This window comes from Rhinoderma darwinii, chromosome 3 (assembly GCF_050947455.1).
Source record: "Rhinoderma darwinii isolate aRhiDar2 chromosome 3, aRhiDar2.hap1, whole genome shotgun sequence".
Taxonomy (NCBI): domain Eukaryota; kingdom Metazoa; phylum Chordata; class Amphibia; order Anura; family Rhinodermatidae; genus Rhinoderma; species Rhinoderma darwinii.
This window is the reverse complement of record NC_134689.1, coordinates 335658579-335683744: the sequence shown is the minus strand read 5'-3', so window position 1 is coordinate 335683744 and position 25166 is coordinate 335658579. Positions and strand designations below refer to the sequence as shown.

General features: G+C 44.5%; 1 protein-coding gene across 1 annotated transcript in view; it reads left to right on the top strand.

Annotated features, from left to right (window-relative positions):
• Positions 1 to 1480: 1480 nt before the first annotated feature.
• Positions 1481 to 25166, top strand: part of LOC142750488 (uncharacterized) — a 40367-nt gene continuing 16681 nt past the window's right edge. The window contains exons 1-5 of the mRNA XM_075859490.1: positions 1481 to 1533; positions 17323 to 17347; positions 17507 to 21056; positions 21493 to 21552; positions 23423 to 23533. Coding sequence (XP_075715605.1) covers positions 17511 to 21056; positions 21493 to 21552; positions 23423 to 23533 — 3717 coding nt within the window. The 5' untranslated portion in view covers positions 1481 to 1533; positions 17323 to 17347; positions 17507 to 17510. The remainder of the gene's footprint in view (positions 1534 to 17322; positions 17348 to 17506; positions 21057 to 21492; positions 21553 to 23422; positions 23534 to 25166) is intronic.

Below are 25166 nucleotides of genomic sequence, written 5' to 3'. Positions count from 1 at the left end.
GAAAAAGCACACCAAACTGTGGTGCAGTTTTTTGCCCGGAATGTCAGCTGCGGAAAACTGCTGCATTAACCGGCCTTCTAGCTGGCCGGCCTCCTGGGATGACGTCTCATCCCAGGAGACCGCTGCAGCCTGTGATTGGCTGCAGCGGCAGTCACATGGGATGAAGAGTCATCCCAGGAGGCCGGCCCTCTGACGTCATCCAGGCCGGCATCCTGTGATGACGTTTCATCCACGTGACTGCTGCTACAGCCTGTGATTGGCTGCAGCGGCGGTCACACGGGATGAAGCATCAGCCCAGGAGGCCGGCATGGAGGAAGAAGCACAAATTCCTATGTAAGTATAGTGGTTTTTTTTATTCAGAGCTGCGTTTTTTGTGGTGGATTTTCTGCGAACCCGCCGCAAATAACCAAAAACTGCTATTTGTTACAGGTTTTACCTCCCCATTGAATTCAATGGGGAAAATCTGCAGCAAATATGCAGCGATTACGCAAATACAATTGAGATGCTGTGGAATAAAATTCCACACCGCAGGTACATTTCTGAGCTTTTTTTCCGCTCAGTATTTACGCAGCGTGTGGATGAGATTTGTTCAATCTCATCCACTTTGCTGCTACTATATTCTGCTGCATTTTCCATCTGCTATTCTGGACGGAAAAAACGTAGCAATTCCGCTACGTGTGGACAAGCCCTTAAGGTAGAAATGTTGACTTCTACCTGTTCATCATCATGCTTGGTCTGTTACGTTGAGAATGTGACTGGCTCCTACTTTAGCAGCCGTAACTCCGACTCCAGTTGGTTATCACCTCGCAACAGTGGGTTTACAAAATTGAGTAGCATAGCTGTATAAACACAACATAAGTAAAAATTCTTCTAAACTCAAAAACACTCTACACCTTCCTTCCCCTTCACTTTTTTGTACAAATAAATCAACCATACTGGAAACCAAAAGTAGAAGGCACAGGTGTAACGTAAAGCTCCTGGGCCCCAATGTAAAATCGGTAACATGGGTGACATCTACCTTATGCCATGTATAATACTGGTTGCTTCTTATATGACAAAGGGGCTTCTTACACATATTGGGCAGATTTACTTACCTATCCGTTGTTGCATAGTGCCAAATCAATTCCAGCGACAGTATTGTTAGATCTGCCCCATATACTGTAGGCACATACTATGCTGAAAAGTCTCATATTTGCATGCAAATTAATTTGTTGATTTGAGATTAAATCCTTTATTATCTATGTTATTTCATGTTATGCTATGAAGGTCTCATTGGATATCCAGAATCTGCTATGGGAGTTCCTTTAACTGCTTCTGTGTCCCCAAATTGGCCTCCTCGTACTGCTCAAGACTTGGTGTTACTATTGCAGGGCATAGACCCTCACTGCCTAGAGAATGAACAGACAATCTCATTGGCACTTAAAAGGTTGAGACAACTTCTTGTATTCATACCTCAGCTCATGACAGGTGGAAACCCTACAGACTGGCTTTATGGAACATTAAACACACTCTTAAATACAAGCAGCACTCAAGGTAAGAAGATGGGAGAAATTACTTGTTTGTATTTCAAAAGGTGAAGACATCAGTTTTGATGTAATAAAGTCAGTGTAATGAAGTATATTTGAAGGCATGTAAGCAGGCCAAGATTGAGTTTAGCTGAAAAGAAATAAAGAGTATATTCACTCGCGGCAGATTTTTTGGCGCTTTCATGTGAATGGGGCTTGTAGAAATTCATGTGCTTGCCGCCAAAATAAACTCATTCAGATGGCTTAAACTGATTTTCAGATTTTCTGCAACAAATCTGCCACGTAAGATTTCACCCAAAGTCAGGTCCCCAATTCCCTGCTGAAACAGTATCATTGTAACAGAACTTCTCTGTTGTGCTGGTCCAGTCATGATATTTAATGAAAACAGCCTGGCACCTTTATGACATAAAAGATTAAAAACCATGGACACATATTCACTGATTTTCTTTATTGTTCATTTGCATCCTAAATGCTAAATGAAACAACTTTATAAATAGTCTTCATTAAACATTTCCTCCTATTTTGCTTTTGTAGTGTCTGTTCCCTCTCTCTGCTCAACTTAAGAGAGCAGACACAGGCAGCATCAGTGTCTGTGTGAGTACAGGGGATGCGAGATCACAAAGCGGCTGTAAAGAAATAAGAAAACAGTACAGGAATTAAGCAGTGCTAGTACATGGGAGACAGAGAAAAACGAACAAAAGTAGAGGATCCAGCACAATCATTTAAAATAGAACATGGTTCCAATTTTATTGGGATATTTAAAACAAGATGAATCCCGAGTGTGGTGTTTAGAGATAGGTAGATAGGTGCCTACGCGTTTCAGACGCTCTACACGTCCTTCCTCATGGCTTTCTTTTCCCTGAGTAACAAACTACCTAGAAGAGGTTTATATCCGGTTGTCTACAGGTGATAATTAACATTGATTCAGCAAGGTGATGCTGTCCAACATAATGATTTTTAGACAAAAGAGGGCGCACAACTGACTTAGACTATTCGAGTATGAAGGATTGTAGCTCGTAACTGTAGGTGCTGTGTCTGTGTAAAAGATGTTCTAGTGGTATATTTATTTACAACTCAAAGGAGTATCAATGGGAGCTAAGTTCTCCCCTTCTCTGGCAAACCTCGTTATGGCATGGTGGGAGGAACTCTTTATTTTCTCCAGTATTAATCCTTTTGGCAGATCCATTAATTGGTATTCAAGATACATAGATGACCTGCTATTTATATGGCAAGGAAATGCATCTGATATCCCTAATTTCATACTTTTCATGAATGATAATCAATAAAATTTTAAATTTACCCATTTGGTACAAAAAAATACAATCCAGTTTCTAGATCTAGAATTGACAGGCCAAGTAGGAGAAATAATGAACACCAAAACCTACCGCAAACCCATCTCAGGAAATACCATCCTGCATGCAACAAGTAGCCACCCAAAACAAACGATATCATCAATTCCTGTAGGTGAGATGTATCGGGCAAAAAGAAACTGCAGTAATGATATCAATTATAGGGTGGAACAACAACAAATTCAAAGGAGACTACGAAAGAGAGGGTACCCAGAGTGGACCCTAAAAAGAGCATCCTCCATCGTAGAAAATAAACCTAGAGATTCACTACTAGAGCCAAAATGCAATAAAGATACCATTCGAAATACACCAACCTTGGTGTTACAATATAGTACTCAGTTTAATGCAATTAAGAAAATTGTTCAGAAAAATTTAGTCATCCTTATGGAAGATGATATTTTATCAGATATCCTTGAGGATGGATGCCAAATAGTATCAAGAAAAGCCCAGTCTTTGGGTGACGTTCTATCTCCCTCTGTCTTCTCTTCTAACATATTAAAACCTGCTTGGCTTCATTATGCAGGTTTTTTTAGATGCGGCTCACATCCTTGTAAAAAGTGAAAAAGATTGTACCTAAAGTTTTGCTCACCTCATAACCAAGTTGCGTTTTTCCAATGCGTTTTTTCAATGCGTTTTGTGTAAAGCTTGATTGATACCTAAATAGGCATAAAAATCCAAGAAGCTGTGGGTGCTCGTAGATCCTCCTGAGCTTAATCCTGTGTCGACAGCAGGTTGTAGTAACAAAAATAGTGTGTAGGAAAGGCAGATCCAGCACTCAAATGATAAAAAATTTCAATTTTATTAGGTCATGTTAAAAAAGGGATAAAACTACAATCCCGGGACCACGCTTACGCGTTTCAGACCGCTAGGGTCCTTAATCATAGCTTGCTCTAAGCAGATAAAATTCACAAATATATAGTCAAGAAAATCTATCATGTGATTAGTTTGGGCTGGGTTTGAACATTTTAACCCTGTCCAGTCAGTACCAAAACTTGTGTCGTAGTTTTCTCTTGGTGTTTGAAATCACAGAATTATACTATTGGAGTAGTGTAAATTCTCACAGATAGCGCATGAATAAATGACTGTCACAAAAGAAGGAAAAAATACATACATCAAGCGAGTGTATATACATCTCTAAGAGATGACTATATATTTGTGAATTTTATCTGCTTAGAGCAAGCTATGATTAAGGACCCTAGCGGTCTGAAACGCGTAAGCGTGGTCCCGGGATTGTAGTTTTATCCCTTTTTTAACATGACCTAATAAAATTGAATTTTTTATCATTTGAGTGCTGGATCTGCCTTTCCTACACACTATTTTTGTTACCACATCCTTGTAAAGTTTGCTCATATGTCAAACCTACTAAAATCTTCAAAGATTCAGACAATACAACCATCTTTACAATTCAAAATCACATTAATTGTAATAGTGAAGCACTAATATACATCATAGAGTGCAATGTATGCAATCTTATGTATATTGGATGTACTAGCCGCAAATTCAAAGTGAGAATACTAGAACATCTGGGTTACATAAAGAACCCCAATATTGCAAACATTTCCAATGTTGCAAGACATTTTATAACCCATCATAACAGATCCACCACAAGCCTAAAATGTTATGCCATAGAAAAAGTCAGAATGCCAACCAGAGGGGGAAATATCAAACATAAAATTCTATCACGAGAAGCCTACTGGATTTTCACCCTAAAAACTAGGGTTCCCAGTGGGCTAAATTTAAGAAAAGAACTTATGTTTCATTTTTAATCAAAATAAATGATACAAAATAATCAATTAAATTAGATACCTATTAAACCATTGACCAACAGAGCAGTACTGTAACCTCATTGGTGTTAAAATAGTCACGTTGATTTGTCGGGATATATTTGTCTGTATATAATATGCAATTTTCAGGATTATAGAATATATAAGAACAAAGTTAACCTGCCATACTAACCTGTCAGGTATATAATTATATGTACACAATATGTAACTTCCATAGTCATAGAATATATAAGAAGCAAGTCAATTCCCTGTTGATGTACCATTGTTATAATTCCGAATAGCAATAATTTATTCCAGTTCAGACCTTATCTTAAATTGTTCAAAAAATGTATTTTTTAGCCTATTACAGTTATCTTTTAAATTCTTGATGTGAGGTTTATATCCGACAGTCCCATAAATACAAGTCAAATGTTTTCATTCTATATACCAACATAGACCACAACTTAACTATTTTTGTATTCTTTACTATCATGGACAGCAATTTCAAAAACCATATTGCAAATATGATATTTACTATGAAATAAGGTATAATTCATTAGTGACGTTCTGTTTCAGCACCATTCTGCTGGACAGCTCCACTACGCTGGATACTTCTCATTCACAAATAGTCTAAGTCAGTTGTGCGCCCTCTTGTGTCTAAAAATCATTATGTTGGACAGCATCACCTTGCTGAATCAATGTTAATTATCACCTGTAGACAACCGGATATAAACCTCTTCTAGGTAGTTTGTTACTCAGGGAAAAGAAAGCCATGAGGAAGGACGTGTAGAGCGTCTGAAACGCGTAGGCACCTATCTACCTATCTCTAAGCACCACACTCGGGATTCATCTTGTTTTAAATATCCCAATAAAATTGGAACCATGTTCTATTTTAAATGATTGCGCTGGATCCTCTACTTTTGTTCATTTTTCTCTGTCTTCAATACCGTGAGCCGTCATGGAGATCCAGGCGCAGAGCGCAGAAAACCTGCATTCAAGGTGAGCTGGAGGTTCCCTCCCACACTTCCATTAGTACATGGGAGCTTTGGGAGCTTGGGAAGGCATCCTGGATTCACAGAACACATGTCCAGCATGTGTTACTGGGAAGGACATACCCATATGAGCCAAGTTGAAAACTAGGATCAGGTTGCAAACTTCATATCAGGGTGTCTGAAAATGAATTAAAGGGGTTGTTCGGGAATAAATGTTATAAAAATGTTAACTTAATTAGTCATATTTAATAACATTTCTAATATAGTGTGTACTTACCTGTGCCAGCGTTCTCCTGTTCTGATCTGCCGTCACGTGACCCAGGGTAAATTTTTTATTTCCGTGAGGTACCGTGTCTTTGCTCAGCCAGCACTTCCGGCTGAGAAAGGCACGGCGCGTCATCAACTAGATTTCCAGGCAGTGGGCCGGGTGGATGTTTCATGAGCTCTTCAGAGCTCCGCCTCCTCTGGTCCCGCCACCTGTAGATGTAGTTGATGACGCGCCGTGTCTTTACACAGCAGGAAGTGCTGGCTGAGCAAAGACACGGAGCGTCATCAATCATAGTACATGCCCCATCCTCCTCCTGTCTCGTCGTCCACGCCTCCTCCTCCTCCTTCTTCACTTTTGGAGCTCCCGCACTCAAGTGTATGTGAGAAGGAGGAGGAGCGGAATTCCTAATCCGTGGCCGGGGATTACGCTCTAGGAGAAGTCCCTGACTTTTCCTGGAGCGGTCCCCTACTCCTGAAACGGAATCCCCGGACACAGCACCCGATGATGTGGCCTGGGATTCCGCTCCAGGAGAAGTCCCTACCTTCACTGTCCATATATGGACACAGTAACGTCATGGACTTCTGAAGCGGAATCCCCACCGCTGTGGCCGGGGTTTCCGCTCTAGGAGAAGTCCCTGCCTTCACTGTCCATATATGGACACAGTGACGTCAGGGACTTCTGAAGCGGAATCCCCACCACTGTGGCCGGGGATTCCGATCCAGGAGAAGTCCCTCACTTCACTGTTCATATATGGACAGTGAAGTGAGGGACTTCTCCTGGAGCCGTCCCCTACAGGAAGGGGGGTGACTATGTACAAGGGGACTTTGTGGCATTACCTACAGGTGGGCCGTGTGGCATTACCTACAGGGGGGGGCAGTGTGGCATTACCTACAGGGGGGGCTGTGTGGCATTACCTCCAGGGGGGCCATGTGGCATTACCTACAGGGGGCTGTGCGGCATTACCTACAGGGGGCTGTGCGGAATTGTTTACAGGGGGGCTGTGTGGCATTGCTTACAGGGGCGCTGTGTGGCATTGCTTACATGGGGGCTGTGTGGCACTACCTACAGGGGGGCTATGCGACACTACATACAGGGGGGCTGTGTGGCACTACCTACAGGGGGGTGTGGCATTACCTAGAGGGGGGCTGTGTGGCATTGCTTACAGGGGAGCTGTGTGGCACTACCTACAAGTGGAGCTGTGTGGCATTACCTTCAGGGGGGACTGTGTGGCATTACCTACAGGGGCTGTGGCAGTATCTATAGAAGGTAGTGTGTGGCATTATCTACAGAGGGCAGTGTGTGGCAGTATCTACAGAGGGCAGTGTGTGGCAGAAAATGTACAAATGAAATTGAACCGGATGCAAAACTGCCGAGAAAAACGGACCAAAACCGCTGTTTTTATCGGCTGACACTCGGACCCTGTCGTGTGAATAGAGCCTAAAGTTAGTGGATGTCTCTACACAGTCGGAAGTGCTGTCTTAGCAAAGACATGGAGCATCATCAATCATAGAGCACTCCCCCCTCCTCCTATGTCGTCGTCCACACCTCCTCCTCCTTCACTCTAGGATTTTCTGCGCTGCCTGGCCGCCTTGTCTCTCCTCTAACACGCCCCCTTCTATGCCTATGTGTATGTATGTATGTATGTATGTATATATACACACACATATGCATATATATATATATATATATATATATATATATATGTGTGTGTATATATATATATATATACATATCTATAACAGGATGTGGTTATATTGCTTGATCTGTGTGTGTGTGTGTGTGTGTGTGTGTGTGTGTGTGTGTGTGTGTGTGTGTGTGTGTGTGTGTGTGTGTGTGTATATATATAAATATATATATAGTAAATAATAGTGAGAGACACTTACATACATTTATAGTAAATTATGTTAAAAAAAAAAGTTTTACCATTGTTTGGAGTAGTGTTTGGCGTTTGATTCACTGTAAGGCCCTGTTCACACAGAGTTTTTTGCAGGCAGAAAATTCTGCCTAAAAATTCTGTCTGGAATTTTGAGGCCGATTTTGATCTGCCTGCACGCCATTTGCCACGTTTTTCACAGCGTTTTTTGGCCGCAGTCATTGAGCGCCACAGGCAAAAACGCAGTGAAAAACGCTTTCTCTGCCTCCCATGTCAATGGGACGTCAGAGGAGTAAATGCCCGAAGATAGGGCATCTCGCTTCTTTTTCCCGCGAGCCGGTTTTACCGATCGCGGGAAGAAACGTGAGGCATGTTCTGCCGTTTTTTTTACATGTTTTGACGTAGAAACCGCATCGAAAAACGCGCCAAAAAGGTCAGAAAACTTCTTCTATTGATTTAAATGGGAGGTGTAGGCGTTTTTTTCCTGTGGGCGGTAAAACCGGTTAGCGGAAAAAAGAAGCGACAATCCCCATCTCTGGGCGTTTAAATCTCTGACGTACCATTGACATGGGAGGCAGAGAAAGCGTTTTTCGCTGCCTTTTGGCCCGCGGCGCTCAATGGCAAAAAATGCGGCAAGTGGCATGCAGGCTGGTCAAAATCTGCTTCAAAATTCAAGACAGAATTTTGAGTCATAATTTTCTGCCAGCAAAAAACTCAGTGTGAACAGGGCCTAATATAGGATCTCTTGGAACAGATCCAGCAGCAGGTGCGGAAAATGTGCTGACTGGATTGTGTGTACCAAGATGTCTGACATAGGTGGAGTGGGCAGACTTACATTTATCAGGCTGTAAGAGGGGCGGGGGAGGGAGATGGGTGCCTGTACTTAGATCAGGGATAGATGGAGGCACAAAGGATAATGATGATTATTAGTGTGTAGGACAGCATGTAGGGAGGGAGCTGCCTGGAATTATAGCAGGGAAGAACGTGTGAACATTGGTGGGGCGTGGCAGAATGCAAATAGCTGAGGTGCTTTGGAGGAAGGGGGGTTGCAACTGTCTCCTCAGATGCAGCAGGGGATCATGGGTATGGTGGGTTACAAGACAGGAAACAGACAGTAAGGGATGTAAACAAACAGCAAGGGATGTAAACAAACAGAAAGAGCAGCAGTGACGATGGAAATCAAACAGAAACTGGTTAGAAGTTTAATAGGGGGTATTAGGGAAGGCAAATCAAGGCTGGGGGACACTTTTTAGATTTTTTTTCCTGGACAACCCCTTTAAGTAATGAAGCTTGCAACCTGGTACGGTACAAAAGATTCCTATGGACCATAAAGTGTGGACCATCAGAAAAATTGGCACATCAATGAAGGATTTTCCAGTGAGCCATGATAAGGGTGCAATAGACAGGCACCTCACGCTTATTTGGCGTGAGAAAGTTATCCCTTATTCACATGGCTTTTCTCGGTTGATTTGCATACGTGCGGGACCCGTTTTCACAGCTCCCTCATAGACGAGTCTATTGAGGGATCCGTGAAAACAGACAAAAATAGGACATGTCCTATTTTTTTCATGGGCCGTTCAAACAGTCCATTAAAAAAAACGCTGTGTGAATAGCCCCATAGAAACACATTGATTTTTATGTAGCTGTGTGACGGACGTTTTCACAGTTTGTGTGAATAAGGCATAAGGTCTTATATAATGTTGTTACACAGGGGATCTCTGCTGTCTCTGTTTGCCCTTGATGTGAAATATCACTGGTGTTTTTCAATAAATACAATTTTTTTATCAAGGAGATGCCTAGATGCTCAGGTAATGTGGACCTCCAGGATCCCAGTGAAAAATTTGTAACAGGTCCTACCACCTACCATGTGCCATTTATAATACTGGTGTCTTCGTATATAGCCTTTAGGCCCCCTTAGTCATCAAGGCCCCTGGTACAACTGCAACCTCCGCACCCCCTATAGCTATGCATCTGGAGGTGCCAGGCTATACTTATCGAATATTGTTCCTAGAATGGATTAACTATTCCTGGCTATCTTGATCCTTATTCTACCAGGACTACCTTTATTTTTGTGACATACAAAGGAACAAGGAGGGTGGAGCTGGGTGGGGAGTGGAGGGGTCTCAGAGCTGCCAGGAGGGATTTGATTGGTGATGATGTAATCCAGAAGAGGCTGGACGCAGCCTGCAGGGCTTAAGGGGAAGCCTCCATGACCTCACTGGTAGGGAAAGGGTTAATAGGTAAGGGAGAGTTGGAGGGAGAGTTAGGAGGAGGTGGAGGAGGGACAAGGAGGAGTCAGGGAGCAGATGCTGAGCTTCCCGCTGTTTGCGGCATTGAGCCGGAAGCAGCGGGAGGAGTAACACAGGGAGAGACAAGCTCCCCGTTGCCCGCGCTCGCTCAGTATGGCAGAGGCAGTGTTGTTAGAGCAGCTGCGTGCTGCTGCTGTGCACCACGGTCCCGGATGGCTGGAGGAGACCGTGGCTGCATTAGCAAGGATCCCGGACGCCGTGTTGACACGTCAGGCCCGGCGTTCGGGGTCTGTTGCAGGAGACAGGCTCCCCTCCCCCGGCCCCCTTCCTAGCATGGCGGCGGGGGGGGAGTCGGCAACAACTGCTCCTGTCCGGAGCAGGCAGAGAGCGTTGCCGGGGGTGACGGCGATGCAGGCCGGGTCGACTCGTCCCTCCCGGCGGTCTCGACCTCCAGAGCGCCTCAGTCCTGAGGCAGTCCCGCGGACACGGCGTCGCAGAGGGAGCCCGATCTCGGACGCTGCAGGCCAGGCAGCTGGGGGGACCGCCCCTTCCCAGGCCCTGCGTCCTGGCAGGAATCCCAAGCCGCGACGGGGTCCGGCGGTGAGCAGGGAGTCGCAGGCCGGGCTCCCTGTCACCCCTCCACCATCGGATGGAAGATTTGGAGGACGAGGTACGGCCGCCCCGCCTGGTGATGTTCCGGCCAGGGGGCAGGCTTCTTCAGGATCATCGAGACGGACGCCTAGATCTGCAGCGACGTTGAGGCAACAGGTCCAGTCGGAAGTCTGGGTTCCATCGGTCGGGCGGCAGTTTGCCGGCCCATCAGTCAGCGCTTCATCATCTCCGATCCGAAGATGTCGGTGGGATGGCCAGTCGTCTGCGAGAGAGGAGCTGGAGGAAGGTGAACTGGACGTGTATCGTCGAGGTCAGGATGGTCCGGCTGACGGGAACACAGCGCCTGTGCGGCCCGGTGAGTGTGTAACTCCATCATTGTCATATCCAGCGATTTTTATGTCGGGTGTCGGCGGGGGGGCTGCTAGCGTCGCATCGGTGGCCGGTAGTGGCGCGGGCGGGCGCGATGGCGCGGGTCTGGCAGATTTAGTGGGTTGCTTGAGGGAGCTGGTCGGGCGCCTAGACAGGGCGGCGGCGCCGGTAGCTACGGAAGTGTCCCCGGCGGTAGTGTGGGAGGGCCCCAGGGACGTGGGATTGGTACAGGCGCGGCCCGTGCTGGCGGTTAGGGAGGGGGTCGCGGTGTCGGTACAGACCGAGGCACAAAAGGATGGCGATCGGGTGCGTATTGATGACCGTGCTCGGGGCGAGGTGTACGTTTGTTTCGAAGGTCCGTTGGGGGCGCACTTAAAGCAGGAGGTGCGCGAGCGGATCTGGAAGAACGAATATGTTGAGATTTTTTCTCTCTTGCCGCTCGCTAAATTTAATTTGGATAAGAGCAAGCGGGACGAGTGTAAAAAGGACGAGGAGGAACGGCGGCGGTATAGGCTTATCCCGCAGACGTTCGTTAATTGGTCGCAGGCATTCGCCATATTGGCTAGTGTGATAGGGGAAAAGGCGCCGGAAAATTGCTCGGCGTTGTTTTGTTATTTTGATGCCATTGGGGAGGCTCATAGGGCGTATGGGGGTCAGGCGTGGCTGCGATACGATGAGCAATTCCGTCAGCGGAAAGCGGTTCGGCCGGCGATTCGGTGGGACCAGAAGGATATTGCTCTCTGGTTACGGGTTACGGCTCCGGTTAGGCAGTCCTTTCCCGGGAGCGCCGGCCAGGGAGGCCAGTCTAGTCAGGTTGGACAAAGCGGCGGGGGAAAGGCGGGTTTTTGCTGGCAATTTAATGAAGGCCAGTGTAAGTTCGGGGCCACGTGCAAGTTCAAGCACGTGTGTTCCGAGTGTAATGGTGCATCACACGGGGCGGCAAAATGTCTGCGAAAAAAGAGGTCAGGGAACCAGCCCTCCGCGGCTGGTCAAGGGGGTGTCGCCGGTGAGGGTGGAAAAGATGGCCCCTTATCTAAATGAGTATCCGGATAGGGCGGCGGCTAAGTTGCTTTACGAAGGGTTTCGTGTTGGTTTTGTTATTCCTCCGCCTCCTTATGAGGTTCCGGTTACGCGGAGGAATTTAAAATCGGCTTACTTGCATGCAAAAGTCGTGTCGGAAAAGTTGTTAAAAGAAGTTTCGTTGGGCCGCATGTCGGGGCCCTTTGTTGAGTCGCCTGTAAAAGATTTAGTTGTGTCCCCATTGGGTATTGTCCCTAAACGCGAGCCCGGAAAATTTCGTTTGATTCAACATTTATCGTATCCCAAGGGTTCGTCGGTAAATGACGGGATTGATCACGAGTTGTGCTCCGTAGTCTATACCTCATTCGATAAGGCGGTGGGTTTAGTGCGGGCTACGGGTCCAGGTGCGCTGCTAGCAAAAACCGACATCGAGGCGGCGTTCAGGTTGTTGCCAGTTCATCCAGAAAGCCAACGGCTGTTGGGTTGTTTTTGGAATGGGGCTTTTTACGTGGATCGGTGCCTTCCGATGGGGTGTTCCCTTTCTTGTGCATACTTCGAGGCGTTTAGTAGCTTCGTGGAGTGGGTAACGAGGGGAGTATCCGGGGTCGACTCGTTGATCCATTACTTAGATGATTTCTTGTGCGTTGGCCCGGGGGGTTCGCCGGTTTGCGGTAATTTGCTTTATGCGCTACAGAAGGTGGCGAGGGATTTTGGGATCCCTTTGGCGCCAGAAAAAACGGAGGGCCCGGTAGCGACGATTTGTTTTTTGGGAATTGAAATAGATTCGGTGGCAATGGAGTGTCGTCTCCCTGCGGATAAGCTGGGTGCTTTGAGGCTGGAGGTACGGCGGGCTTGTAGACTGAAGAAAATGACGCTGCGGGAGCTTCAGTCGCTGCTGGGGAAGTTGAATTTCGCCTGCCGGATTATGCCAATGGGGAGGGTGTTTGGTAGACGGTTGGCGGCGGCAACGGCGGGAGTGCGTGCGCCGCATCATTTTGTGCGGCTCAAGGAGGAGCATCGAGCTGATCTTCAGGTTTGGGATGACTTCTTGGGCCAGTACAATGGTCGCTCGCTGTGGATGGCCCCAGCGCAGGATACGAGTGATTTGAATATTTTTACGGATGCGGCTGGGGCGGGCGGTTTTGGAGCTTACGGGGGAGGTCCGTGGTGCGCAGGTCAATGGCCGGCTAGTTGGGTGTCCAGTGGACTCACGCGGAATCTGGCCCTGCTCGAGCTGTTCCCCATCGTGGTGGCGGCGACCATTTGGGGGGACAGGCTCAGGGATAAGAAGGTTCGTTTTTACTGCGACAACATGGGGGTGGTGCTGGCCATTAATAACATCACGGCGTCCTCTCCTCCGGTAGTTCAATTGTTGCGACATTTAGTGTTGGTGTGTTTGTCGTTGAACGCGTGGGTGGTGGCGGTGCATGTGCCGGGAGTACGGAATTGTATCGCTGACGCTCTTTCTCGCTCGAAGTGGGACCGGTTTCGGCAATTGGCACCGGGGGCGGAATGTCTCGGTTTGGCTTGTCCGGAACATCTTTGGGATCTGGTCTCAGTCCCGTAGAACAACTGGTACAAAGGTCTTTGGCGCGCACGACGTGGAGTGCTTATTCTGCTTGTTGGAGGCAGTGGGAGGAGTGGGTAAGAGAGTTGGGTGACGTCAATACGGATAGAGACAGGTTGGTGGCACTTTTGTAATGGTTAGGGGACGCCTGGGAGGCGGGGTTTTCAGTGGCAAAGGTGAACCGGTTCATATCTGCGGTGGCGTTTGGTTTTAAGTTGCGAGGCTTTCAAGATGTATCTAAGGACTTTCTGGTGTCACAGGCTTTGAAGGGGTTGCGCCGAGGTAGAGTGGGGGCGGATAGTAGAAGGCCTGTGTCGTTTCCTTTGCTTAGCCAATTAGGGAAGGGTAAGCTGATAGTTTTGTTCGCCCTCCCGGGGTCGGTTATGTGCCCAGTAGAGTGCATGCAGGGTTTTTAAGCCGCAAGCGGGGTCTCCAGATTTTCCTTTGTTACGTCATGTGGACGGGTCGTTTTGTCCAGGTTTCAGTTTGGAGCTGTATTTAAGGAATGTCTGACGGCGGTTGGTGTCGCGGCGGGCTCATATTCATCGCATTCCTTCAGGATTGGCGCAGCAACTGAAGCGGGGCGCTGGGGGTTGGATGATGAAGGGGTGCGGCGCATTGGTTGTTGGGAGTCCAACAGATTTAAGTCCTATGTCCACTCCATTTGTTATGAGGTTGTGGTTAACGCTTAAAAAATGTTTTGTATGGCGGTGTCTAATTGTTTTCCATTTCAGATTCGCCTCCGTGTTTGGTGTGGTTGCTGGGTCATTCGTACGTGCTGGGGGGCTTTGAGGGCGGACGTCCGCCCGGACGGTCGCCAGTTGCGCATTCCGCGACAGGATGCGGTTGTGCATTGGCTGGGATTTAGAGGTATGTCATGGAGTAGGGGGTTGGCAGAATTCCAGACATAGGCCCGGCTTGATAGGGTTCCGGAGGTTTTAGTGTTGCACGTGGGTGGGAATGACTTAGGAGTCCGCCCCTTGCGTGAGTTGGTGCGGGATATCAAACACGATATGTTGGGTTTGTGGGTTTCTTATCCCAAGTTGGTGATAGTGTGGTCGGACATAGTCCCGAGGAAACATTGGCGGTTGGCTAGGTCAGTGGAGAGAGTCAATAAGGCTCGCATTAAAGTTAATCGGGCGGTGTCCCGTTTCGTAGGAAAAATCGGGGGCATTTGTGTGCGGCACAGGGATTTGGAGTCAGGAGTGGGGAACTTCTGGAGGGGTGATGGGGTTCATCTGACCGAGGTTGGCATTGATCTTTGAAGCTTGGCGATAGCAGAAGGAATAGAAAGGGCGGTGGTGGTGTGGCGGAACTCACAGGCTTAAGGTGGTCAAGGCCTGTTTCGCTGTGGCGGGGGGAGTCCTTGAGGCCAGTCAGTACAAAATGGTGGGGGGGTCGCATCGGGGGTATGCGTCCCCCAAAAAAGGTACATGGTTGAAGACTTCATCGGGTGTTATCCCTTTGAAGTGGTCTTCTGGTGGAAGGTATATCACTTGAAGGCTTCATCGGGTGTTATCCCTTTGAAGTGGACTTCTAGTGGTCGGTATATCACTTGAGGGCTTCATCGGGTGTTATCCCTTTGAAGTGGACTTCTAGTGGTTGGAGCCATCTGCAGAGGTGAACGGTGCTTCCGAGCTGGTTTACGGCTGGAGGTAATTGGTGGTTTGCAGATGGCTAACTCGGTGTGTTCTTAAAAAAGGAATATCTGAAAGGGTTTCAAGGACTTCCTCTGCTCGGGTTAATGTTAACGTTAAAATTGTTATTTACGATTCTGACCCGTGTTGGGTCATGTGAATTATTAGGAGGAATTCTCTGGTGGATTCCTAACTAGTTATCCGAATGTTTCGGATTTAAATTGTTTTTATAAAACTGTGAAATTAATAAACGGCTGCTGTGGCCATTTCACATCCAACCTCGGTGTCACGTGTCTTTCCTAAAGGTGGGGGTGGAGGGATAAGATGGGTAAGGGAAGGTTCATTAACACACGACTCTACTTAGGCAGGTCAAGAAGAGGCTGGACGCAGCCTGCAGGGCTTAAGGGGAAGCCTCCATGACCTCACTGGTAGGGAAAGGGTTAATAGGTAAGGGAGAGTTGGAGGGAGAGTTAGGAGGAGGTGGAGGAGGGACAAGGAGGAGTCAGGGAGCAGATGCTGAGCTTCCCGCTGTTTGCGGCATTGAGCCGGAAGCAGCGGGAGGAGTAACACAGGGAGAGACAAGCTCCCACCCTCCCGCCCTTGGTTTGTTACCCCTGTGGGTCTTTATGTACGTCCGTTTATGAGTGTTGTCTTTGTTTTGTGTGCTTATTTAACATGTTTTTTCCTTTTTCCGGAGTAGGTTCTGTTGTCATGGCAGCTGGCGGGGGGAGTCCTTGAGGCCAGTCAGTACAAAATGGTGGGGGGGTCGCATCGGGGGTATGCGTCCCCCAAAAAAGGTACATGGTTGAAGACTTCATCGGGTGTTATCCCTTTGAAGTGGTCTTCTGGTGGAAGGTATATCACTTGAAGGCTTCATCGGGTGTTATCCCTTTGAAGTGGACTTCTAGTGGTCGGTATATCACTTGAGGGCTTCATCGGGTGTTATCCCTTTGAAGTGGACTTCTAGTGGTTGGAGCCATCTGCAGAGGTGAACGGTGCTTCCGAGCTGGTTTACGGCTGGAGGTAATTGGTGGTTTGCAGATGGCTAACTCGGTGTGTTCTTAAAAAAGGAATATCTGAAAGGGCTTCAAGGACTTCCTCTGCTCGGGTTAATGTTAACGTTAAAATTGTTATTTACGATTCTGACCCGTGTTGGGTCATGTGAATTATTAGGAGGAATTCTCTGGTGGATTCCTAACTAGTTATCCGAATGTTTCGGATTTAAATTGTTTTTATAAAACTGTGAAATTAATAAACGGCTGCTGTGGCCATTTCACATCCAACCTCGGTGTCACGTGTCTTTCCTAAAGGTGGGGGTGGAGGGATAAGATGGGTAAGGGAAGGTTCATTAACACACGACTCTACTTAGGCAGGTCATGTAGTTCACAGGAAGTCAGTCACACAGGAGAAACTGACCTCCTGTTCACACATGATTGCATGGTCTATTTTGGTGGTCAGACTGTGATCATATGACACAGCTGTCCATAATAAAGCGTTCACTATGTATAGATGCAACTGACCTGGGAAGACACAAATGACAATGCTAGAATATTGCCAGTGAGCTAGCATGATATGAGCAGAAGAACAATTTGATGGAGTGCTTCTTTAATCTAAGTGAAAAGATGCAAAAGAGACTCTGAGGTTACAACATCTGTTAATGTTGTGCCTTGTGCAGTCTAAATAATAAATTGAGGCCTGTAAGGGTATGTGCACACGAGGGCATTACGTCCGTAATTGACGGACGTATTTCGGCCGCAAGTACCGGACCGAACACACTGCAGGGAGCCGGGCTCCTAGCATCATACTTATGTACGACGCTAGGAGTCCCTGCCTCGCTGCAGGACAACTGTCCCGTACTGTAATCATGTTTTCAGTACGGGACAGTTGTCCTGCAGCGAGGCAGGGACTCCTAGCGTCGTACATAAGTATGATGCTAGGAGCCCGGCTCCCTGCAGTGTGTTCGGTCCGGTACTTGCGGCCGAAATACGTCCGTCAATTACGGACGTAATGCCCTCGTGTGAACATACCCTAAAAGTCAAGATTATGGTCTAAAGGCTGAACATCTAAACTTCAACATCTTGTGTTCTTCTCTTTCAGGAGATCTGAAGCACCTTTTGTTATGGTAAATAACTACTGTCAAAATCCTTATACTTAATGTCATTTTACTAAGGCTTCTGATAGCTTTACATCTAAGTTTATGTAATCATTCATTATTTATTTATTTTTTAATGTTTCCTTGGGGTCCCTGCACTCAACTTGTCTTATTTGTGTTTTATTACAGGGGTATGTCTCAGAATCTGAGCTGGGGCTTTCTTAATTTGCCACTGGTCACACCACCTTCTATCCAATCGCAGATTCTTGGTGTCTCCATGAAATCTGACCTCCCAACTTTCTTGAAAATCTGCTCTGATCGCTTGTTTCCTGCATTGAACAATGTATGCAACTCTATGTATCATTCCATTAGCGGGAGCCTGCAATCCCTGTGTTTGGTGCTCACATCTTCTCAGTCAACTCAAATGGACACTCAGTTCTGTACAACGTTCTTCTCACTATTGTCGGATCTTCTTAGTGACCAATGCAATAACAGGACGGTTAGAGCTGTGAGATCTGCCACTGTCAGCTGTGCTTATGAAACATGGTATAATTCAAGCACAGTGTCCCCTTCTGATGTGTCTACATGTAGTGAAAGCGACCGAGAACAGTTCATTCGCTCAGTTTGTGGAGATCAGAAGCTTCTAAATCAACTTGCCAGCCAGTCAGCTAATAATTGGCTGCTAGGATTTTGTGCATACAATACCAATCCTGCAAATATATGTCACTATGTTTCCTGGGTAGGCAATGTTGTCACCGCTTTTTCAGTTGCCTATTGCTGGCTCAATGATCAAGATCAGTTCACATCATTTCTCTGCTCAAATCCAAATGTATTGGATCAACTAAAAGCAAATGTGGACAATCAATGGCTTGACCCAACCTGTGTAACGGTACCACCAACGAACGTAGCCAGTACATATCTTGTACAGGAACTCTGCAACTATGAGCAATGGCCTTTCCAGATAGTAAATCCTTCCACTGTGGCCTTCTGTGTAGAGACAGATGGGGATCGTTTCACACAGAATGTTTGTAAATCTCTTAAGGTTCTCCAAAAACTGCTCACCGATGAATCCAATTCATGGCTTGGTATTCTGTGTCAAAATGTTATGCCAGTTCCTTCAGAAAAAGAGTGTAACTATACGTTGTGGCACAAGACCGACAATGGTACCCAGTCTGAATTACTTGTGGATCCATCTATAGTTGCTTATTGTAGCCAAGTGGAGGAGACCCAGTTTTTATTGTATGTGTGTAACAATCCAAGTCTGCTCCTTACTCTGACCAAAGATACAAACAATAGTTGGGTGTTGCAGTTTTGTATAAATCGTGTTTGTAATTACACAACATGGGACTCTAGTAGTCCCACGTCTTCAGCTGTGGACTTATGTTGGCTAATTGACCAACAGCAACTAAATTCATACCTTTGTAGTCACAAAACTTTTCTCCAGAACACTGAGCTAATTGGGAACTCAAATATCTCGTGTACTGGGAATAGCACAAACCAAACCGTCTGTAGTTACAACCTATGGAATCTAACTGATCTGAACCCATCAGTATTGGGTTACTGTGCAGTACAAGATGCGACGCACTTTCAGACATATATTTGTGGGAATTCCTTTCTTGTAAAATTACTCAAAAATAACACAGAAACGAGTTGGGTAGCAATATTTTGCAACGCGGAGATTACCGGTAACATCTCCAACTGTACAGATTCTCTGCTAAACATCCATTTCCAGTCCTGTCTGAACTGTAATAAAACTGAACTAGAAAAAATATTCCTTTCAGTTTGCAATAATCACAATCTAGTTCGAGTTCTGACTCTCTTCTGGAATTCTTCAACACTTATAAAAAAGTTCATTGTGTGGAGTCTGTGTGAGTATTCCTCCTGGGGGACCGGGAGTCCTCCACCATTTCTAGTGTCATATTGTTGGAGATTTGACAATGTAACACTCTCAGATTTTTTATGCAATCATTTTCAGTTTTATGATAAGTTGTTCCAAGAAACCTCTATTCAAGAAGCGCCAACCTGTGACCCAAATAAGACATGTCGCTATTCAACATGGGATTTAACAACTCTACAGATTTCCTTGGTAAAATATTGTGCTGACTGGGATGCTCGGGGCTCTATGCAGTACATTTGCCGGAATAGCACCGTCCTGAAATACTTAAGTGAAAACCAAAACCTGACCTGGGTTAAATCTTTCTGTTTTGGCTCCATCTCACCACCTAAAACATCAGATCTCTGCAATTATGGAAAGTGGCTCCCTGGTGCAGAAGGGTGGATGGGGCCGGTAGACTTCTCTACAGTGTATTTATGCAGCAAAAATGATACAATGAGTTTTATGATGACTGTGTGCAATAATTCCCGGACTCTGGGGGCCATCAGTGAAGGTCCAGCTCTTACATGGACGCTGAATTTGTGTTACAAGTTAAGTACTTCTAATGTCTTAACACAAATGCTGGTATGGGATGTATGTGACTATTCACAAACCATGACCTTCACGCCATTAATGGTGGAATTCTGCTGGTCGTATGATCAGGAAAACTTCTTTAATTACCTTTGCTCCAATTTAACCTTTTACACTCTAATCAAAACACAGCCACAAAACTTCTGGTTAAAGCCCATGTGTACCCCTCTTGTCCCTACATCAGTTTCCGGGGTTCCGAATTACTCCCTTGTGCAATGTCACAACCAATATTCAAATGTAACCAATCTGGATATTTCTTTGATAAAATTTTGTGCCGCGTATGATCAGGATATATTTTTAAACACATTCTGCAATGCAACAACATCCCAAAAAGAAAATGGCAGCTGTTCATGGGGTAAGAAATTATGCTCTTATTACAGCTGGCATGGGGCCTATGTTCATCCAGTGGTAGTGAAGGCTTGTTGGGCAACAGATCTGTTGAACTTTATCACAGGTGTGTGCTCAGATCCAACTCTTCTCTCTCAGTTGTCTCTATATTCTGAAAACTCATGGCTCAGACCTGTATGCGGATCCCAAAGTGAAAACCAGTTGGAGAATTTAGTGAAAGCTGTGTGCAGATACAAGGAGTGGGGGAACATATCCTCTGTGCCTGGCTCTATAGGAGCTTTCTGCAATACCTACAATCATGAGCTATACCTGCATAGTATATGTGACAGCCAAAAGGAGGCAATTTGCAATGACACCATTGAATTATGGACGGCTCAAAACCATGACTGTAATTATGCCAACTGGGAAACAGGATCCTTGGTTCTTGACCAGTCTCTAATGTGTTGGGTACTAGAAAAAGAAAACTTCACGACCCATGTGTGTTCACAGTCAAGCCTGCTATCAAAGCTTTCTAATGATCCAAGGACCTCATGGATAACCTACATATGTTCTACGACCAATGTGTTGAATGAGACAGATGCCTGTCTCTCTGAGAATGATAAGAGGCAGCTTCAGTGGAATTGCAGTGTTGATCTCAGCAATGTATGTCCAGGGAATGGTCTCATAGTGGCCAGTTTCCTCCCCATCGGTATCTGCTACCTACAAAATGCCACCCTCAATTTGCCAACTACCAGTATCACCACACTGTACACCCAAGCTGTGGACACCTCCATAATCCTCCTTCTTCTTCTTCTAGCGGATATGCAAATCCTTTCTTTGTCAGATGTTTCCGGTATACAATTTCAAGTTCTGCATGCTATACTGAACGTCATCTCCCAAGAAACACTGCAAAAAAAACAGAAGACAGAACTTCTACAGACATTTGGGGTTGGTTCACTTATTTTACATAATAACATTTCATATATTTTTGGATAATTCCATTTTAGTAATTGTGATAAATTTCGAAATGTCAGATTTGATCAATGTTTATTCAAAAAAAAAAAATCAGGTTAAGCAACGTAATTGCTAGAATTTCATTGGTTATTCAATATTCACAGATTGTATGCACACCTAAAAATGAATTACCCCCAAGTCACCCTAAGTGATTGCCTAAGGCCATCTGTATATATTCTAGAATTTGGATTGCCATATGAATGGGCCTTATACAGCAATAGTTACTCAATGCTTGCATATCAAGTAACTGGTGACCACAAGAAAGTTTTGGGTCATATATAACAACCGGCTGATGAATAATAGGCTAAATGGAACAAGAAAAGATACATTCATATAGTATTCACAGTTTGTCGAATTCTTCTATTTACAGAATACACTGCTTCTCCTCATAGAAGAACAATCAATATCCCAGTCCTGGACCATTATTGAAGTATGTTAAATGTTCAATTACTAATGAAAAGTCACCTATCACTGAAAAGGCAAAACTATAAAACTTAAAGGGGTAGTCCGGTTTTTATGTGTTTAATATATTTTTTTATTTATAGAATAGGAAATCATACAGTTTTCTAATATACATGTATTTTAAATTCCGCTGATATACATTTCTTATATCAGTGCGATAGCCTCTGTCTAAAACAAAAAATGGTATAGCCCGCAGATTAGTCCATAGAAATGCATCCATAGGATAACTGAATGGACTAAAAATGGTGTCAGTCATGTGACCCACCACCCACACATCATGTGACCACTGGCATTCAGGTAACACTTTCCAGGTAACTAGCAGGCTAGTAGTATTTTACTGAGTAATGTAAATTATTTCTACCGGCAGCAGCGTCTCATCCTGTCGGTCAGTGTCTGTGTAGGAGCAGCTCTTAAATAGTCTTCATGTCTTCTTTGTGTTTTTTTTTTTTTACAGTTAACTTTATTAACTACATAACCATATCACTTAGAGACAGGCAGCCATTTTATATGTAAATACACGCACAGTGAAGTGGTTGTTTGTCATTATTCTACCATTACTCCTATTCATGTAGCCCAGGGATGTGTCTTCTATGTGGCCTTAACAAATGTACATCATGTAACCCTGTTGCTAACTATATGCTAGGGGTCACATAATGTAGGGGGGGGGGTCACATGACGGACGCCATGTTTAATCCTATTCAGTTAGCCCATGGATGCATTACACAGGGATAATATGTGGTCTATACTATTCTACAGAAAGAGGGGCCTACTATACTGATATACAAAATGTATGTGAGCAGAATTTATAATACATGTATATTAGAAAACTGTATGATTTCCTATTCCATAAATAAATAATAATAAATCTAAAATAATTAAATGCGGACAACCCCCGTATTGTTTATGTCTGCAATTAAAAACAGCTCAACATAATTAATAGCTCATAAAAGCAGTTATAAAAATAGCAGTCGCCAATGGTAGCTGATATAGATCAGGAATAGAAATGCACGATAAAGCATGTGCTAGGATAATCAACATATAAAGTCAATATCACATACCAAGATAATCCGTGTATAAACCCTATGAATAATAGCTCTCTCTAAATGGATATCACTCGATTACATTTGTAGCGCTCGGAGGAATTCAACATAGTACTTAATAGCTAATATAGCAAATGACCCCAAACTCCTCCTTGAATTATACACCTAAGCCCAGGTAAAATCATCGCACAAAAAAAGGTGGGACCGCAAAGGAACCTATTCCTGTAATGTGCCCAAAAGTCTATTTTGGCAGATGTAAATTTAAGGCATATTAAAACAATAATATCCACAATATTAGGGACTAATGATAACTAATTTTTGGGACAATATTGTTTGTTTGTGCTTTACATTTTTATCAATCAAATTGGTCTTTAGGGCACATTAGTTCCTTTAGGGATACGATGTTCAGGACCACCCTTTCTGGGGATATAACTCTGCCTAGGTTGGGTGTGTAGTGCTAGGGTGAGTTCAGGGTCATTTGCTATATTGGCCGAATACTATGTTTAAGTACATAGTTACATAGTTACATAGTTACATAGTTAGTACAGCTGAAAAAAGACACCCCGAGCGATTCAAATGTAATTGAGTGATTTTATGATTTATCGATTATTTTGGGTTGTGTTTTATGCAGTATAATAAAAGTACAATTTTCTAGTTTCGCTTTTTCAGTGATGGGTGTGTTTTGTGGGCAAAGATTTTGTGATAGTTTATCTCAGTGATATATATTATTGAAAAGTATATACAGATAATGATTGGTCATCAAGATATCAAACATTTTATATTTGTTTCTACCAACAGATGCTATTCAATCTTACAGTGTCTGAACTAAAAGTGTGCATCTCCTCTCTTCAGCCCAAGTCTGCAAAATATTTCCTTAGCATCCTGTCACAGAACCAGACCTCCTTACAGGTATTCCTAAATATTACAAGCATATGCCTTCATTTTGTCAGCTTTTGTTACATATTGGTTGTTGCAATATGTAACAATAGCCTTTGGTACTTAGATCTTTTTTTTGCACAGCATGTCTATAGAAGTAAAAAGTTTGTGGTTTCTATGTAAATGTAGAAGTTAACATAAAATAGAGGTTTTTTTGTTGTTGTTGTCAGACTGGTAGCCTGGGCTCCGTCATACTTGTCAGGTGGCTGTCTCATGTCAGATACTTGTCACGGCCTGTCCCGTGAACCAGACCATAGCATCAGTGGTGTAACTATAGGCCCCCAGAGCAAATTTTGCACTTGCCCCTCCCGTCTTGCTTGGATGTGTTGGCCCTAGTGGCATTGCAAGTCTCAAAAACAACAGAGCTATAAGACATATCTATAAGTTATACAGTCATAAAGTTACCACATAATACCACTATCCACTATACAAGGAACAAATATTGCCATACTGTTACTAAACAAAACCCAGTATACCAAGGTCAATATTACCAATGACACCACTAAACAAGAGACAAATAATACCACCACACCATGACCACATATTACTACCACATAGTGACTAAATAATACCATCATACGGTTACTGAATAATACCTCCACACCAAGATCTCATATTACCACCACGTAGTGATTGAATAATACCGGCATACTGTTACTGAATAATACCTCCACACCAAGATCTCATATTACCACCACGTAGTGATTGAATAATACCGGCATACTGTTACTGAATAATACCGCCACACCATGACCACATAGTGACTGAATAATACCGGCATACTGTTACTGAATAATACCGCCACACCAAGATCACATATTACCACCACGTAGTGACTGAATAATACCACCATACTGTTACTGAATAATACCGCCACACCATGACCACATAGTGACTGAATAATACCACCATACTGTTACTGAATAATACCGCCACACCATGACCACATAGTGACTGAATAATACCGGCATACTGTTACTGAATAATACCTCCACACCAAGATCACATATTACCACTATGTAGTGACTAAATAATACCATCATACTGTTACTGAATAATACCGCCACACCAAGATCACATATTACCACCACGTAGTGACTGAATAATACCGGCATACTGTTACTGAATAATACCGCCACACCATGACCACATAGTGACTAAATAATACCGGCATACTGTTACTGAATAATACCGCCACACCATGACCACATAGTGACTGAATAATACCGGCATACTGTTACTGAATAATACCGCCACACCATGACCACATAGTGACTAAATAATACCACCATACTGTTACTGGATAATACCTCCACACCAAGATCACATATTACCACCACGTAGTGACTGAATAATACCACCATACTGTTACTGAATAATACCGCCACACCATGACCACATAGTGACTAAATAATACCACCATACTATTTCTGAATAATAACTCCACACCAAGATCACATATTACCACCACGTAGTGACTGAAAAATACCACCATACTGTTACTGAATAATACCGCCACACCATGACCACATAGTGACCTAATAATGCCACCATACTGTTACTTCTCACTGAGTTTTTAATCCTTAGGAATATATTGTTGTTATCA